The sequence below is a fragment of the Heloderma suspectum genome, chromosome 4, assembly GCF_057233095.1.
Source record: "Heloderma suspectum isolate Gila_16-S chromosome 4, 16-S_ref, whole genome shotgun sequence".
Classification (NCBI taxonomy): Eukaryota; Metazoa; Chordata; class Lepidosauria; order Squamata; family Helodermatidae; genus Heloderma; species Heloderma suspectum.
The window spans coordinates 62,652,579-62,672,372 of NC_139461.1; the positions used below are offsets into that span (position 1 = coordinate 62,652,579).

Here is a 19,794-nt window from a genome sequence, read left to right on the forward strand (position 1 = left end):
GCAATATGACAATGGAACCAATTCCCTATGGAGACAGTGGGCTCTCCCACACTGGAGGCATTCAAGACGAGGCTGGACAGCCATCTGTCTGGGATGCTCTGACTCGGATTCCTGCACTGAGCAGGGGGTTGAACTCGATGGCCTTGTATGCCCCTTCCAACCCTACTATTCTATGATTCTTCTGCACTCAATATGGTCTGTTGGGAGAATTGCATATTTGGCCCACCAAGTAAGTCAGCATTTCTTTAAAAAATATTTTTAATATAACATATAAAGAAAAACAATACATATTTGAAACAAATATAACATTCATGCAAACCTCAACCATGAAACAGCCAATATGATTATTTACTGATTCATATTTTCCTCACAATTACCTTCAGGTTGGGAGGACTCTTCTGATTTGTCATCATCATCAAGTTTTTCTTCTTCATCATCATCTGAACCTTTTTCTGAAATGGATTTTGGATCTACTTCTGTACTCAATTCTATGTCTTTTATTTCACATTTAACAGGACCAGGATCAGCCTCAACTTCACATTCCTCCTTATCACTTTTTACTGCCACATCTGTTGCTTCCTCCTCCTCTTTACTGTCAGACTTTTCTTTGGCTGATGCTTTCTCAGGTCCTTCCAATTTAACTTCAGCTTGGTCTGCAGATTTTTCATCTTGTGCTGGTGTGGATGGGATAACAGAGGTTGTCTGACTACAGCAAACACCCAGTGGATTTAACAAAGATATAGTATTCAGATTACCTCCACCTCTGTTTTGAGCAAAGTTTTTGTGAGAATCAAGGAAGGAAAGTTCAGGGTCATTCAGGATATGATAATCTGTCCTGCTGACACCATGTTTAGCAGCTCCAATCAGTAAATCTTTGTCATGCTTGCCACACTCCCACCACTCTGGCAGATCCAAACTTGGCTGGCACAGTTTTAGCCTCTCCACCAATTGTGGGTGATGGAGAACTTGCTCTCGGACTTTCCGCAAGAGCTCTATACGATATAATGTTCGAGAAGCACGTTCCTCAGTGATTGGTTCAATCACTGTGGAAAGATCAGGGGGTTCTGCAAGAGAAGAGATGAATACGTACATATTAGGAAGGTTTTAAAATTACTGTATTTTACTATATAAAAATGTTATCCAAAGCTGCCTGACTTTAAAAAAATAGGTATATGATTATTTTTGAAGTCTAAGGTTTGGATACCTACAAAGGTCTGAATACATTTGGGGCACTTACTATGGTTGTATAATGATGGATCAAATTAAACCCCAAAATCAGATAAACCCAACAAAAGAAAAAAAAGCCTAGAGTATATGCAGTCTTTGATGCTACCAACTGTTAAGATTGCTGGCTTCAATTGACTAAAGTGAGACTTCCCAAACCATTGGGTCAGTTGCTGAAGTGTTCTGGAATGCTTCTGAACATTCCAACTACTTAGAATTTGATCTTTCTAAAATTATCAATGCTAGATCTAAATACAAATAGGCTGTGTGATGTTGGCGTGAAGAGATGCAGCAGAGAAGGGAGTGGCTGGCACTATCACAGCATTAGTTAACAGTAGCCCTATGCAGGCATTCAGTCTGAACATGTGCAGGCTAAAAGGGAGACGGAGGTGAGGTAGAGCATGCCAGCCGTACCCCAACATCCCTACATGAATTGGCCCCACCCTCTCTGTACTTGGCCTTGCAGCTGAACGTGAGCAGAACAGTCTGCATGACCCTGTACTTACAGGATTTCTGCATATGACTAGTGTGAATGGATGCATGTGTATGCAAATTAGTAACAAGAGTGTATGAAGGGGGAAACAGACAGAAGACGTTATATTCAAAACTCTCCTTACATCACCACTTGCACTTATCAAGTGTCAACATCTTAGTCTAGTAAGGTCATTTACTAGAATCGTGGCTATCAATGAACCTACCTTCATCTGGCTTGGCAGGCATTCTGCACACTCGCCTGCACATAGCTACAAAACAAGTGAAGTACTTCTCCAAACTTTCATCAGACTTCTTATCAAGTCTGGCAAAGGCTCTGAACTGGTTCCAGTCGAACTGTTGCTTTATAGGGTCAAAAATAACCCCGAAAGTAGACACAACACGATAAAAATCTGCTTCCTCTCTTCTTGTCCATCTGGAAAAAAGAAGGGATTAGCATGTCAGAACATCTCCAAAGGTTTCCACACTTCAATCTGATCCCAGATACCAGGCTATATTTGAAAGAAAATGAGTTGTGCTGGAAGCAGACATTCATTTCTGTGAAAAGGAAACTCACTTTTGACGTCTTTCCGTTATTATAGCCTCTCTTTCAGCTTCTGATGCTCTCACTTCCTCACGAGGTCGGCGCCGGCGCCGGTCAGTCTTCATTAGTGCCTCTTGCCTCATCTGTTGCCTTTTATAGCTACGTTGATAGGCAGTAATGAGGCGGCGCAAGCGGGTAGTCAGGGCTGAAGTGTTAGGCCAGTAGAGTTGGCCAAAATCAGCATTGCTTTCACTGTGCTTGCCTACAGAATATTACCAAGAACAATATTAAACATTCATAACTGAAGACAAATGCTAACTTGTTATGTATGAAAAGAAATTGACCTTAAAAACCTACAACACAAATATCTGTAACGATCAGAAGAGGTATTTCTTGTTAGAGGAATTCTCAAAGGTATCTATACATCTATCTTGAACACCACTGTCATAAACCACATTCTTAATAAAATTCTGGTGGTAACACTCAACTGTATCGGAGGATCTGGATTAAAATGGTCATACCAAATACACAACATATTTGTGTCATTTTGCATATAGGGATTTTCTACCATCATGTTAATTTCATGTACACATTTAGACTCTCTCTAAACTGGTTATAGCTTGAGCTATATGTAATCAAACTGAACATGACATCTACAAAGTAAAAATATGTAAAAGTAACAAATGATTATCAAAAGAGATATAAAGCTATCAAAAATATATTTAACACAGTCCACATTTAAGCAACACAAAAAGCGGGTCCCTAATGTACTGCTATCAACATTATACAGTATTTGCATTATTACTATCTTTCTTTTTTCCCTCCTTCTTCCAACTTTTATAAAATCTTACTTGTGTGGAGCTCTATGGATTCTTCCTTGTCAGAAGGTGAGTTTGCAAATTCCTTTGGAAAAATGAGAGTTACTTCAACATTTGCATTTTGAATGATTGCGCTTTAAGAAAGTAAAGGAAGTGACCTTCCAAAAAGCGAAGAACATTGTGTTATTACATAATAGCCCTCCTTATTACACATTAGATAATGCATAATACATTAATAATTTAAATAACCATTATTTAAATATTACACATCAGTTATATATTAGATATCAAGATTCTTACATCAATTTCATCCTTGAATGGTGTCCTGGTTGGTTTATATTCTGGATCTTCATCCTCTCTATCAAAATCACCTCTACATGAAATACATCACAGGGAAGAAAAAAAAAAAACTATCAGAGCTAAAGCACAAATCTGCCCCAGGACAATGCTAAAAGCCTCATCTGCCCCCTGCACGCACACGCCCCCAAACGCCTTATTACGGTCTAATTATTTATCCATTAAAATTAATCCCAAGCTTAATTTTTTTAATTGCTTCAACATAAATATTAGTTTGAAACACTGTTACAAAAATGAGACTCTTCAAATGTGATGCAATAGGTGATGCCAGGCCGGTATATATGATAATGTCATAAAGTTTATTAAAAAAAAATTATAACGTCCTTCTTACCCATCACCACCATCTGTTAATATATCTGTCCCTCTCTGTTCAGCAGCTATGGCCTTGGCATCAGGCATACCAACACGTTCCAGAAAACACAAAGTAGAGTCTGCTCTCATTGAATTGTACTTCTCATAGCCTGCACCCAGACAGAAAAAAATATATCAAGCACACAAGTATAAGCAAAATGGCTCTGACAATGACACTTTTATACTAATGAAAAACTGATCAAACAACCACATTTCTAGAGTTTCTTTCAGCAATTTCAGCAACACAGAAGGATTTGTCAAACACCTGTGACAAAATAAGTGATACTGAAGATTCCCAGAGAGTGCACAAGTGGGTGAGCAAGAGAGAAAAGCAAATACATGGAGAAATATATGTGCTCAAGAATTCAGAAAACTTTTTACTAGTTACCCTTCAACCTCTCTATGTTAAACATCCCCCAATCCACCTTCCTTTCAGTAGTAATGGCTCTACTGAAACTGGCACTTTAGGTTGGAAATGCAGACGTGGTCAAATACGTAAGGCCAGTGGACCTGTCTTATTTGGTTATTTGATGCCTGTCAGTAAAATGACACTGTTCCCTCCATGGTTTTCCATGGTTTGCTCTTTGCTTTTTCTTATTGCCCAGGTTGACTAGATGGAAAATGGCAGATCCCAACAGTGCACGGCAGGAAAATGATTTTTAGACTAGACTTGCCTCAGCTGAGCCCACAAAACAGAGCTGCTGTACATAGGCAGAACAGCACAATTCAATTAGGATTTGTACTACAACACACTGTCCTTAACTGCTGTAGAGCCTCAAGCCAAACTGTAATCATGAAAGGTTTTATAAGCCATCATTCTCCCCTTTAGTCAGGCTGGGCTGCTGAGAATACCTCTGCAACCTCCAGAGAATTGGGATTATAATCAGGAATTGCTCACTGTATATATCATGCCAGCTCTGCATCCCCAGCCTTTCAAAGTTAACAAGGCTGCATCCCACTCAAGGGAGCCGGGAGTTCTCAGCACTGACATTTGTGAAATATTGCTTGGAACAAAGCCCAGGAGGCACTTGTACAGATTAATAGCAGAGGTTAAGCCCACCGTCCACTTTGACACTGGCTGGCAGAGTTAGCAAGTGAAACAGTGCTGGAAGCAGAGTTTATGGAGATCTATAATACTTCTTGGCTATTATTTAAACAAATATGGTTTTGTGTTATTTACCGCCAAGAAAGTAATGTTTTCTTCTGAAATGATCTGCAAACATTTAAAAACAGCATCTGATATTTACAACTCAAATAGATTTTTTTTTTAATTCAGAAGGAAAAAAGGAGATAGAAGCCAACAATTCTTTGGAACTATACTTGTTAATATTGTGACTGAATATTGGTATACACAGAAAGCTTTACCAAGGAGTTCTGTTCAAAGTGAGACATCGCTTACCATGTTTGAACACTCCAATTAAAAGGGATTTATCTGCTTCCTTATCCCACCAGTCTGTAGGAACTTCAGCGTGAAATGGCTCAGGAATCCAAATATCAACTTCACTATAAAAAAGGTTACATATTTGGAAATACGTTTGAAGGTTAGATATCACATTTAAATATATTCATGCTAAACGTTAGAAGGGCAAACGAGTATAATTAAATTACACAAAAAACTGAGATGCCTGAATAAGGGCTGTAACAATACAGCTGTTAACGTTATTAACATACTTTCCCCTTCTTTACATCTTTATATTAAGTATCAGAATTTGACGCATTCTATCAAAACAATATTGGATTTATCCACCTATATATACCCATTCTCACCAAATACTCAAAAGCACCAAATACCATTTATTAAAATGGCTTGAACAGATATGCAACTCCTAAACTTTTACATTCCTCTGAATAAAAATAAATACTCACAGATTATAGTGAGCATAAGGCAACATATAAGCCTGAATTTGCACTAACCTTGAGTCAGCACCCTCTAAGATCTTGTCAGCTTGGTCCCCTATAACTTCTTGCCTCAGATAGTACAGCATGCGGACACGCAGCAGGACCCTGGAGAGGAAAACAGAGAGGGGGAAAAAGTTCTTAACTTCAGGACTGTTTGCCAACAGTGGCTTTTGGCAGCTGCTGCTGTTCATCCATCATCCTGCCAAGGCTGATTAGCCATGCTGTATGGTAGGCTTGAAGCGTGACAGATGGTGGCACATAATCACCTCTGTGTGGTGCTTTCTGCTGGCTTCCAACAGGCCTGCCTGGCAACCGCTTAGACTGCACAGAGAGGGATCGCGCTCAGCCCAACCCAGGCGCATTTCATTTAGTTCTACCTAGTGCAGCTTGTGAAGTTTAGACACGTACTCTACCACTGCCTCTGAAGTATTGAAGCAAGTTTGTAAACAACTGAGCAGATGGCTTTCAGTAACTGTTCTGCTTCATTATCTCATAAAATTTCCTCAGCTGCTGCCTTAATACCATTTTTGGAAGCACATCAGAAGTTGTAGGAATAAACGAGATATAAAATCTGGTTTTACTACCTTACAATAAACCCCCAATATGGAATGTCAGGCTTGTTAGATTATACAAATTTTTTGCTTCTGAGAATGGGAAAGTCAGTGTTTTCTAAAAACAAGAATAAAAAAAAAGTTTTGCCAAATTTACTACTATTTCACCTGTCTAGATTAGATGACAATAGACAGTAACCTTGTTTGGGTTTACAACACAATGCCTTTGAAAAGCTACAGAACATTTTTGGAGCCATCATTGTATGTTCCCAATCAAAGATCAAATTGATATAGCTAAACACGCACTCCCTCTCTCTCATTCCCACTAGCGCTAGAAAACTATTAAAATGAATACATGCACGGAAAAGAATACTCTACTTGACTGTCTAGCCTAGCAATGGCCAACTACCTGCACTTATGCATCACACCTGGGGCCTCTGACATCCTTTTCTGAGGCCCCACCCTAAAGCAATGCTGGCCACCTGGGAGAAAAATCCAACAGTGCTTTTTCCTTGGCCTACACTGCTCTCAGGTTTTCTTCTCAGTGCCCTGCTGCCAAAACTGAGGCTTCCCTCTCAGCCTTGTCCTCATGGTGAGACACCTCAAGGCCTCTGCAATATTTCAGAGGCCTCTTGGGTACTGTCCCATTTTGTGCAAGATGCCTGGTGGGTAAAAAGCACCATGTGTGGCACTGCTTTTGATCTGGCAGAGACCCTGCACAAATGCAGAGCATCCTATTACTTCATGCAGACTGCTCCCCATGTCAGAAGCAGCATCTTACGCCATGTCTTCTACAATGCAAGAAATGCTTCTTACTCAGCAGCTGCCCTGGGTGAACTGATAGGACACCCAGGAGTTACAAAAGCCCTTGGGGTTTGTTCTCACTGTGCACAGATAGGAAGTGCGAGGTGCTGGCCAGGCAAGAGGCTGAACTACTCTCAGACTTTCCTTTTAAATGACTGGTACTCTTCTCAGTTCTAAAAAGAGGACAATCCAGATGTTTCAGTTTTATCGCTGAAGCCTCTGGGGAATCCTCTAATTTAGTACTGGAAGAGTTCTTCAATCTGGGGCCGGATCCTCCCCAGCCAGTGTCCCAGCCTGACAAACTCTTGATAATCACAGTTCAATCTTTATAATGGAAAACGAGTGCATCACACTTTTGCCTTCCTTCGTTATGGTGTAATGTAAAAAAAAAAAAAAAAGTATCTCATCAGCAGAATTATCTATGAGCTTGAGGGCTTTGTGGATCTCAATGCAGCAAGATGCACGAGTTCTTCTTTATACATGAAAGCAGCTGGTGGCAAAGCATATGTGCAACTGCCTTGCACTTCTGCTTTCCTCACTTCTATACAACTTTTATAGAACTAAAGTTTTAGTTACAACTTCTATGCTCAGTTTATGGCTTTCACTTAGAGTCATGTCACCAGGTTGAAGGTACATTTAGTTGAAGATAACTTTGCAGTGTCTGCTAAAGTAAAATATAAGAATCGCCACATGTGTTATTCAGGAGGGCACCCAATAAATAATACACATACAAGCACAATGATGGGATAAAAAGAGCAACATTAAGGCAAGCCTAAGGGCCTGTGCTCACCCAGTGGAATTTTTGACTTGTTTTATTTTAATGCCAGACTTTCAAGCTGTATCACAAATAGCTTTTGCAATTGCTCTCAGTTTCAGAAATCTTTTGTCCTACAGAATTGGGCCAGGAGAACGAGCAAGAAAGGTACTGTGCCCAAGGAGCATAAGTTCAAGGCATCAGTGGGTGCACCAATTAGTTATAATATTCTGGATAGTGCCTTAATATTCTATAAAGCACCTAGGCATTTTCATCATCCTCAAGCAGTTCTATGTGGGGGTGTACAGACTGTGTAAAATCCATTCCATCTGTGTTTCATGAACTGTCAGCCACCTTTTGTTCTGTCATCTGCCCATTGACAGAATCGGATTTTTTAGTTTCTAAATTTGTGCGAATTCGCACCTGCACAAATGCAAATTTGCGCAAATTCATATGTGCAAAAATGTGCATATTCCCCAAAACACACATTTTCATGCTTTAGCCTATGGGGAAAATGTGCATTTTTGGCCGATTTTTAACACAAAATTCCCAAAGGTTAGAAAAACAATCCACAAGTCAGGGGAAAAGCCGGTCCACTGCAGAATCTGTGGGTTGGATTCATAAAAATCCAAATTCATTTGGTTTTGTTGTAGATTTCTCTGAGATCCCTAGTTGTATGGATCCCAAACATCATTTTTAGCCTGTCATAATGAATGTTAGTATCGTGCATAAATATTGTGGAAAGACAGCAAGTAGAGACAAAAACATTTTCCAGTTAGGAATAGTTCGCTATACACCAGTTAAACCGGCTCTGGAAAAGCAATGACTATTTTCCTTCCCCTTTTCTTCATTCTGATGGGATTACAATTTGCTTCCATATGACTTTCAGCCTTTGGTGGTATAAGAAGCAAGGAGTAAGCTTGGGACTGAAAATAAGCCTGAAAAATGCTCTGACAGAATACCCTGATAATTTTACCTACATTCTTTACACTTACAGAAGCAAGACTTAGAAGGCGAGACTGTGATTCTAATCTGTAGATTAGACCTCCATAGAGTGGTAGGCGGCAGTATTGCAAGCGAAACTCTCCCCACGACCTGAGTTCGACCCCAGTGGAGGCTGGGTCCCAGGTAGCCAGCTCAGGTCGACTCAGCCTTCCATCCTTCCGAGGTCAGTAAAATGAGTACCCAGCTTGCTGGGGGAAAGGTAGTCACGACTGGGGAAGGCAATGGCAAATCACCCCACTGTAGTCTGCCTTAAACGCCAGCGAAAGTGGCGTCCCTCTAGGAGTCAGCAATGACTCCGTGTTTGCACAGGAGGAGACTTTCCTATAGCTTAATGAAACAAGGCATCACGACATCTAGGTAAAATCCAGTGTAAGTCCTACTTACAGTAGACCCATTGAAATAAATTAGTCTTGACTAATTTAAGTCCTATTCACTTCAATGGGTCTACTCTAAGTAAGGCTTATGACAGATTTTATCCCTAGTGAATAAAGCTCACAATGTGGGAATCAGACATCTGGACACTGAATAGTTCAAATAGATTGGTATCAATGTTGCTTAATTGCACGTGGTATTTTTTTTTTTAAATTGGACACATTTTCATCAGGTTGTTGAGCAAAATGTTTTATTAAAAACAAACATTCTTACAACCCTAGAACCCTGATTCTATCCATATTTACTTCCAAGTCCCATTGATTCCAACGAGGCTCATTTCCAAACAAGTGTATTTAAGATTACAGTCTGTCTCTTATTTTCTCCCCAAAACATGAACAGGACATGTTACATAACTTAATGTTCTTTGAATGGCATAACAGTATTAATACCACACGCAGGGTTCTTGAGTAGTTAGTAAGGTCTAACACCGTAATGAATTCACATCAACCATGTTTTAACATGCTGACATCAACATACATAAAACCTTGGTTATAATCCAAACATGTGTTAGCAGTATCCAAAGAAGATGGGGCTTAAATGTCTCCTTCCACTGAATACCACAAATCCACTAGGAATGCTTGTTAATACATCTTAATACTGATGAACACAGAAGGCTAGAATAAGGACAATTTTGGCACAAGACTGCAGAATTTGCTATAATCTGTAGAAAATCCATGTTCATAATATTCCCGATATCACTCCTAATATTGTTTACGGAGTTAGGGCAGCTGCACAATGAAGCTGATTTTGACCAAAGTATATAGGAGATATTGTGAGATATTTTTGAAGACCACAGTTTTGCTATAGCGTTTTATCAATACTTGAATGAGAAAACTAAAACTGTCTCTTTGGAGAGCCTAATTAAAATTAATCACTCAGAGAAAGCTGGTTGACCAACAACCAAGCCAACTTTGGAACTAATATGACCTATACCATTTTACTAGGATTCTAGTTCTATGAAAACAACCAGGTCCCGGTCACTATGAAAAAGTAATGGGATTAAGAAACTTACTTATTGCAGTGATGTTTGAGGTGTTTCTTATAGCTGTCCTCCTGAAACAAAGCATCTGGGTTACAGCTTGCTAGCCAGTCAGCATTCTGTAGCACTGGTTGTGAACTCTGAGCTTTCACTTTTTTGCCTTTTCTTCCCCTAGGCACTGGAGCAGACAAGCCTAAGAAATATACACATGCATGATTTTTCAGCAAGAAGCATTAACACTGATCCCATGTCAAAGGGGGACATCTGCCTGTGAAATCACTTTCACACAGCCCTTCTTTCAACATTCACTCCTGACAAACAAGCAAGGTGTTTGCACTTTGACTTTTGGAAAGCTAGGTCTTATCCACTATTACATTACGTCCCATGACACCTATAATTAGGGCTACACACATAGTACACTAAGGCAGGGAGGAAAAGCCACAGAATGTAGTATTGACTGCACAAACTTCCTAAGAATCTCAGCTTTCATTTTTTAAAAGAAAATTCCTAGTCCTTATGGTTGCAAATATATATTTAAACATGTGTGGTGAATGCCTGGTGAAACCTGAGAAGGAGATTTTGTATTTTCAGAGGGCAGGCTATAGTACCCTATATAGTTTTTTGGTCTGCCATGAATACTAGAAGAAGAATATGGCTGCAATCCCATACACACTTAACTGGGTCCCACTGAACTCTGTTTCTGAGTACACAAGACTAGGAATGTAGTATAAATTATGCAAAGTAGTAAAATCACAGAATAAGCTAAACCTAATTACATAAGTTATGCAAAGTTTCTTAATATACATAATTTATAGAGGTTGCAGACTCCAGCATTTCTACTAGCTGGATTTGTGCTACTTTAAAAACAAAAACAACATTCTGTAACAAAGTGAACAATTAATATAATGGGTGTGATCTAGCCAAAGTTCAAAGTGTTTAAGTCCCACTGACTTCAACAGGAGAGGGCTACGCATGTGTTTAGTTTAAAGTCAGTGAGATTTAAAAGTGTTTAACTTTAGCTGGATCATGCCAGATGTTTTCATCTCACCATTCCCCCAAGGAGATTAAAGCAACGATGTAGCCATGTGTAGTAGATTGGGCTGACAGAGTGAGGTGACCAGAGCAGACCAATGCAATCCAGTGACTTTTATACTGGGGGCAGGCGGGAGCAGGATTTGATTCTGGGTTTCCCACATCCAAGCAAAAACCAAGCTACTCCCACCACAAATGTTGATAGAGAAGGCATATTTTATGCAAAATGGAAAAACATAAAAAGCTATGTAGTACTTTCAAGTACTTGCAAGTAAACAAAAATGGCAACTAATACAGAAGAAGCTATAATTAGGCTTCTAGTACAGAGGATTTTCATCCATCTGATATTTCCTTTCTTTATTCTTTCTAAAGGTGGGCCAGAAATCTTTTTTTTCTTTTTACAATATATAATTACTAATATATAATTATATATAATTTCTGTTGATATTGTGGACATGTTTTAACCGTAGAAACTTAGGTTTCTTAACTTAAGGAAAGGGCTGGGGAAGGGCTGTAGCTCAGAGGTAGCACATATGCTTTACATATAAAAGGATCCGGGTTCACTCCCTAGCATCTCCAGGTAGGCATGGGAATGGCTGGTATTCACAACCCTGGAGAGCCACTGCCAATTAATATAGACCATGGGTACAGAACTTCAAGCCTGGGGGCCAAATCCAGCCCTCTGAGGGTCCCAATCTAGCCGTGTGGGGTTCTGCAGAAGGCCACCTTCCCTGCTCCCATTCCCTTTCCCCCAACCACGAATTGTTTGAAGGTTTCCCGCTTTTCATGCAGTCCCCGTCTCTGTTTTTAAATGTTGAAATGCCTGTCCTAAGGCTTAGTTATTGGCAGTAAGGGCTTTAAGCTGAAATATGCTGGTATTTCTGGTTCCACCCACCCATTGGAACGTGGCCCCCGAGAACTTCTCTGTAATGGAATGTGGCCCTCACCCTTAAAGATGTTCTGAACCCCTGGTGTAGACAATGCTTAACTGGATGGGCCAGTGGTCTGACTTCGTATATGTCAGTTTCCTAAGTTAAGAGACCAGTGTTATTGCTTGACGTTCATAAACTAATAGAAGTTGTCCAGATGAGTTGTTGGAAAGGCACTTTCAGCAGCGAAGTGCCATATGATGGCACTAATGTATTTAATTCAGGGTAGAGATGTGAAGTCCCGGAAAAAAAACAACCCCCCCCCCCCGACTGTTTTTGTTTTTTCCTGAAAAATTGAACAGCTTTAGTTTATGAAATATTTTCTTTTAGAATTTAAGACAAAGTATTTATATATTATTACCCAGTCTTTACTCCTCCCAAAGTGTTTTCTAAAACCTATGTACTAAGAACACTTTTATAGAAAGACTAGAGATGTAAAATGTCTGGAAATAATGAAGCCATGGAGATTTTTTTTTTTAAAAAAACCTCTCTGTAAGATTCCCAGCATGGTTAGTTCTTTCATTCTTTATTAAAATTATTGATCTAAAGTATATTTTACTGATAGAACATTTATGCTCAGTTTCCCAACATGTGAGTCCCCATTGTGCATTCTTGACAGTAAATGCGCATTCTTGACAGCTTGGGTTTTGTTCTATAGAGTCCTATGTTTCTGATGCCACAACAGTCATTTTGGGCACAATCCTATGCATGTTTAGACACAAGTAAGTCCTACAACTCCCAGCATTCCCCAGCCAGCTTATCCTGGCTTGGCTGGCTGGGGAATGCTGGGAGTTGTAGGACTTATTTCTGTCTAAGCTGGTATAGGATTGCACCCTTAATGTAGTTTTAATCTATTCAGACAATAATTACAAATTTACTGAGTTTACTTTTAAAAGTTTTAAAATATAATGATAATTCCAAGAGCAAACTAAGTCATACATAAAATAACTTTAGGAACAAAAAGGCTGCTTTATGTTCGTAAAGCAGCCCTCGCAAACCTGGTGCCTTCTGGATGTTTTGGACTATAGTGCCCAGCATTCCTGATCATTGGTCATGCTGCCTGAAGCTGATGGGAGCTGACGTCAAAAATATCTGGAGGGCACCAGGTTGGGGACGGCTGCCTTAAAGCAACAAAGTGACTTTAGAGCCGTAAGGAATAGCTAAAAGAATAGGTATTACTTATTTTCTAATTTTTCCAAAATTTCCAATTTTTCCCAAAAAAAGACCCTAGAAAAAATGTTTTTTTCCATGACCTCAAAATCTTTTACATCTCTAATTCAGGGTGACAGAGAGCAAGCTTGAGTTACTTGCTGATAAAACATAAACAAACACAGCACAAAGGTGATTTTAAGGTATTACACAGGGAAGTACTGACCTACTTGGCTTAATGTCCACAATCTGACAATATCTCACAACGCCCCATGATTCTAAAACAATGTGCCATGACTGCTACAGTTTGTTATGAAGCAATACTGTGCAGATACATACCAGAATGGTTGACTAAGGCTCGTGTTTGTCCATCTGCAGTTGGAGTGATCAGATCCCAGATAAAACTTTTGATGTTTTCATCCCCTTTGTAATGATTGAGACAATACACAAGGATCGTCCGACAGATGGTTTCTACATCTTGTTCTGTTAGTTGACGTTTATAGCGCCCATGTGAAAGGATATCAGTCCAACGCCCCCAACTACAAGAAAAATACAAAAATGCACACATTCAGAACCGGTTTTCACATTTTGACATTAGCTCCTGAGGGCCAGGTAGACTGGGAGTTCCTATGTTAGGACTACATGCATTTTGTATTTGCAGGTCATGTCAGGGAATCCAGCTTCTAGCACCAAAGAGTTAAAAATGTTTATTTTACTAAGCAGGCAGCAACTTCACTGCTCGTAAAAACCACAATTTAACTATACTGGAAATAATAAAATACACATGTTTAACACTAATGGTCCTCATAGGCTCCAAATAGGAAATTCTATCCTAGAGCAATTTCTGCAGTCTTGAGATTTTTGGATCAACTTGAGTATGATCCTGTAATCCTCTATTTGTAATAAATGTACACAACTTTGCAGGAGCAACACAGGGTCTTAATCTCACCTTAACGGTAGTTCAGTAAGGCAGCCTGGCTAAGTTCAAGGCAATAAGTCATTTCGGGCATTACTTTAGTTTGGAAGTTCTCAAGTTTCACAGAAACTGGAGTTTACTGAGCTACAAAACAAATGGTGTTGAAGCACTAAAACTAATACGTTGACTACCTGTTCATTTCCCCCCAAAGATCACTATTTACAGTAGCTTTTCTTTACGGTTAACAGACAAGAATGATGATGGTAAGTGACTTTTTTTTTTTTAAAAGGAAAACACACTGGTAATTTGGGCTTCCATTTTATAATTCACACTGTGTGATTAGAAAACAATCACAAAATTTGTGGTCATCCAATTTGTATATTGAGCTGACTGCATCTTCTAACTTCCAAGGTTCATAATGACAATTCTAAATGGAAGATATGGGTTTAAACTGTAAATTGTAAGAACTGTGACTGAAATCCAGCACTGCATTTCAGTGTATGCCAACCACATTCTTCTATGGTTTGCTATGACAGGGAGAAGTGGTTGACATATTCCAAGAAATGAGGGGCTGGATCCAAGATCATCATTCCACCAGTGAAACAAGATACTGCTGGCAGAACAGGACTTCTCTGTCCTCTTCTACCCCTTGCAGCATGCCCCTGCACCCTTCAAATCTGGGCTGAAGGTTCCCCCAGTCCTCTGGAGCAGATCTGGAGGGAGTGGGAGCAGACAACAACTCCCAATCCACTGGGGGAATGACAATCTTGGATCCAACCCACTATCTGCCATGCAATGTAAGGCCCAGTGCATGTGGGGCTTTAGTTTGAAGCCTCTTTATATCCTGAGGCACTACATAAATACCCCTTATGAGTTACTAGCAATATGGGCCAAAACTATAGAAATTATAAATATTCTGCATAGCTATTCAGGCACATTTTACTTACCCGTAAACCAACAGATTTTTTTCCACCCTAAAACATTCACTTCGTGCATAACCCTGGGATTTGTCCTGTGGCCTACGGGGTTTTATACTGGGCTTTTCCTCAGAATCACTTTCCAGATCTGAAAATTCCATCAATTCATCTTCTTTGACTGCACTGTATAGTCTAGTTTGTTTTCTTACTCTTGGCGTATCAATAACCAGATTGTTCTATAACAAAAATAGAACGAAGTTTAATTTTTTAAAAACAACAATCACCACCATATTTTAGTGATTTAAATGAACTGGACAGTTTAAATTTCTCACCCTTCCATTTAAGGCATCAATATCAAGTTCAGCTTTTTTTGCCCACTTCTGCCAGAAGTTAGGATCATCCAAAGAAATGTCTGTTCTGTTACCAGATGCAACAAAACTTGCCTAAAACAATACATATCTTGATTAAGGATCCCAATGTATATTAACAGAGTGAAACATATTTTGTCTTCATTTATTCAAACTTGTTTTAGGTTTACATTATGACAGTTTCAGTAAAAGACATGCAATTCTGCATCATAAGGAACTAGGTGTCCAAGGAAAATGGTGGTCATATCACAGTGCTGCTGTAGTTCAGCAATATCTTCAAGGCAGGGGATGCAGAAGTCTAAGGATAGAATTAAACATCCCTGCCTGCCAGAAACAAATGAGATAGCTGAGTCTTGGATATTTATATATTGTTTCTCTTAAAAACCACAATTTCTAGAAAAAGAAGTTAGACTCTGGGTAGAAGTATGAAGAGGGGGCACTTTAGTACTTCCTGCAGTATCACACACAGTGTCCTGGTTCACATGTAGCGACAACTTAACGGTATAAAAAAGATGGGTTGTCACACATGCTTTTACCTCACAATTGGCTCCTTCATAGGTTGTGGAGTGTAACACGTGAACCTGGACCACTAGATTGTTTAGGGGCTAAACAACCCAGCAGTTAACCCAACAACTATGGGCTTGCCCCTGCTCATGCACAACAACCCATCCGTTTTTTTAACCGATGGACTATCATTCCATGCCAACAGGCCAAATATAGCTAGGATTGGAACAGGGGTTAGGTGATTGCTTTCATGTTACTGCTATTTTGCTCTATAAAGGTAAAGGTGTCCCCAACTAGTCGACAATAAAGATAATTCAAATAAACTTCAATGTATACAAGAAAATCATCAACTTTAATGCTCACCTTTGCAAATGTAGAACCTTTCCCTTCAGACTCAATAGTGATTGTGTGTGTTCGCCTCAAAAGAATCTGATCTATATCCTCCTCACAGAATTTGGACCCTTCATCCTCTTCATCCATTAGCGCACCATAAGCCCCTTTCCTCAAAAGGTCTTCTATTTCTTTTTTAGAAAGCTGCTGGACCTGTAATTTGTAGTGAGAAGGAATTGCCCTTTTTAAAACTGACATTGATCACGTATCACAGAAAAAACAGCATGGTCCTTGACCTAAATCCAACATACTACTAGCCGAAGGAACTTCTGCACTAGTGGAGCTCTGCTGTTTTTTTCCTGTTGCTCAAGCACTGGCACAACACTGTGTAAACTTCAAATCTGGAAGTGGTTGGGCAAGTGGAACTTTAGTTGGATTCTCCCCTTGCTTATAGTTCAGGGATTGGTTTCTTATAGCACATTTGTGCTAGCAGAAAGACACCGTTGAATATAGGCCTATATTTTCTCAACAGGTATAAATGGTTTAAGCACTGAACCTTAAAATACATTACTTATAACTAACTTATGGGGACTGTCTTAGTAAATATTTTCCTGTAGGAAAGGGACAAACTATACATGATGTTAAATGTGTATTTGCATTTAGCATGCACGTTTTTTAAAAATGCAAAGAAAAAGGAGATACACATATATTCTTACCCCATTTGTAGCATTCTCTCTTCCACTCATGGACTGAAGCACAGCTTTATCAAGACCAAGTTTTAAACTGGCTTTGTCAAACATTTCCCTTTCATAAGAATTCCTTGTTATCAACCTGTAGATTTTCACAGATTTGCTCTGTCCTATCCTGTGACATCGAGCCTGAGCCTGAAAAATTACAGAAGGAGATTCATTTTGTGCAATGTAGTAAAATAGGGAAGTAGTACATACAAACTTTAGAACAATTCTTAGATCAAATAACTACTTTGAAGAGCGTATGCATGTACCTTCCAAATTCAGCATATTAGCCAAGAGATCACTCCTCTTTGCAGAGCACTAATGGAAAAGTTTATGACAATTGCATCTTACAATATTACCTGAAGATCATTTTGTGGGTTCCAATCTGAATCAAAGATGATGCAGGTATCAGCAGCAGTGAGATTAATCCCCAAACCACCTGCTCTTGTACATAGTAGAAAAACAAATCTGTCAGAATCAGGTCTGGAAAACCTATCAATAGCTGCTTGACGAAGGTTGCCTCTTACTCTGCCATCAATTCGTTCATATGGATACCTGGGGAAACAGAGCAGTATTACAAGGAGAACCTAAAAACAAGGACACACTATTTATGCTGAGACGTCAGGAATGAAAGCAAAATTCTGTGGGCATTATACAATGATCTCACAGCGCTATAGTGCTAAAGATGATGTGTAAATCAACGCTAGCAGTAAATCATTAGTGATTACCAGGAAAAGGGAAAAAGCAGTGATTTGCCGCTCACGTTCAGCAGCACGGTTTGCTGGGTGGCAAATCACTGTGTTTCCCTTTTGTTCAGCAAGTGCTAATGACACTGTGCTAATGCTGAGTTTACTCTAGCGCTGTGACAGCATTGGATACTGCCCTGCCCTTATACATATGCAATCGTACATTTTTTCCAAATTAACTTTGCAGCCTTTTTTCTTATCAACATTTGGAATCTTGTAGCCAGGACCTGAGTGACAGAAAGTAAAGAGACCAACATAAAAGGGGGCAGGGGGAACAGCAAAGGCAGGAAGCTATGCAGAGGGCCTCAACCTCATCTCTTTTTTTGTCTTTTCCCCCCTAGTTTCCAAACTTATTTCAAAATCACATGGACAAAATTCTTGCATTTCCAAGTTTCTCAGGAATCCAAGTAGCGTGCCAAATCTTAGATTACGTATACACAAAAAATACAGGGAAGCATTACACCTTTCATTTACTTACTTTGTTGTGATTTTTCACTTAGTGTTAAGGGGCTGAAGATTGTTACAGAGTCAACAGAATAATTAAGTTAAGGAATATTCTTGAATCAGCATGGTATATTAGCGAGACTCTTATCTGAGTAAATTTTACTGCAGAGAATGTCTTCATCCAGGTAGAAAACAAGTTTTAATCCTATCCATAATGTGTACTTGCCATTCTAAATAGTTGTCAAATCTAACCATAAATGAAAAGGTGGTCTGTTATGGTTGTGAGCAAAAAGTTACAATTAACAACATAATTATTGCTATACTTCTGCTTATCATTATACTTATGCATGCAGCATTTTCCCAATGCATAATGTTCCTGTGGTTCCATTGTTTCCTCTCTTCGCAATACAGGTTAAATACTTGATAGCATGTTGAATAATCACTATTTTTTAGAACTGGATTATATTGTTATTCTCACCGTCTTTGAATGAGGTAGTCTTCTAGTATGTCCAAGCAGCGCACCATCTGGGAAAAGATAAGCACCCTGTGGCCACCAGCCTTCAGTTTTGGCAGCAACTTGTCAATCAGTACTAGCTTGCCAGCAGCCTGGATCATTGCCTGGAGCTGAAAATCTGGAGAGTCAGGATTGTGTGTTTCTTTAAACTCTTCCAAAATTTTCTCTTCAGCACCTGCAGAGATTGGACAGCAGTATGTGAATACTCTAAGGTTTTATTAATAAAACCATGAGCTTGCCTCCAGTTCCCTATACAGTGTCTAAGAGTTTTATATGTGAAGAAATATTTACATAGCTGCATTTACTTAACTAAAAATAACATGGAAAACATAGAAGCACAAACAAACAATACGACCAAAGCTTCCAGCAAACAAGTTTCACAACAACACAGAGGTGCCAAGCCAGGAGTCATAACAAATTAGGGAACAGGGAGTGATGGAATAATTAATTAGTAAATTAAGGACATAAAAACAATATCAAAGAGCTAGGTTGAAAGATGTAATGGCAAAACCAATTCCTTTTTAAGAAGAGTCTTTGAAATATATCACTATTAGCAATCCAAGTGCAATAATTATAGGTCATTACAGTAGCTGCAGTCTGATAAAATTTTAATTTGTATCTTCTTAACTTCTACAAGGCAAGGATTACTGTGAAGCAAAATGAATACTTGTTAGTCCACAATGACAGTGGGAATATCCCCATGAGAAAAGGCTGTAGCCACAACATAGGAAAATATGGGTGACGAAGACGGAACAACTCATGTCTTCGCTCCACCACTTTACTGATTGTGGGTTTGTACCTCATTGGTATGCTGCCAGAACCTGGGAGGTTTGTCCACTTGGAGGAGAAGTATATAGGCTTAGCCAAATTTTTAAAATCACTCTTTAAGGCTCCCCATATGCTTAAAACAGTCTGGTTTCTTTTTCACTATTGAACACTATTTGCCTAAATTAATTTTGAAAATAAAAGCAGTATAACTTAATGACATTCACAACTTAGCTGACAAAAAACATATGACCACA

The 19,794-nt window shown here is 39.2% G+C and overlaps 1 protein-coding gene across 6 annotated transcripts in view; it reads right to left on the bottom strand.

Annotated features, from left to right (window-relative positions):
- CHD7 (chromodomain helicase DNA binding protein 7) overlaps positions 1-19,794 on the bottom strand; it is a 207,232-nt gene that overhangs the window by 11,568 nt on the left and 175,870 nt on the right. For all 6 annotated transcript variants that reach the window (XM_084849455.1, XM_084849451.1, XM_084849457.1 and 3 more), the window contains 16 exons: positions 18,737-18,947; positions 17,428-17,623; positions 17,051-17,218; positions 16,368-16,547; positions 15,465-15,575; positions 15,163-15,368; positions 13,639-13,838; positions 10,223-10,382; positions 5,680-5,769; positions 5,165-5,268; positions 3,746-3,875; positions 3,358-3,430; positions 3,091-3,142; positions 2,273-2,501; positions 1,923-2,131; positions 378-1,064 (listed from right to left, as the gene is read on the bottom strand). In XM_084849455.1, coding sequence (XP_084705581.1) covers positions 378-1,064; positions 1,923-2,131; positions 2,273-2,501; positions 3,091-3,142; positions 3,358-3,430; positions 3,746-3,875; positions 5,165-5,268; positions 5,680-5,769; positions 10,223-10,382; positions 13,639-13,838; positions 15,163-15,368; positions 15,465-15,575; positions 16,368-16,547; positions 17,051-17,218; positions 17,428-17,623; positions 18,737-18,947 — 3,006 coding nt within the window. The remainder of the gene's footprint in view (positions 1-377; positions 1,065-1,922; positions 2,132-2,272; positions 2,502-3,090; positions 3,143-3,357; positions 3,431-3,745; positions 3,876-5,164; positions 5,269-5,679; positions 5,770-10,222; positions 10,383-13,638; positions 13,839-15,162; positions 15,369-15,464; positions 15,576-16,367; positions 16,548-17,050; positions 17,219-17,427; positions 17,624-18,736; positions 18,948-19,794) is intronic.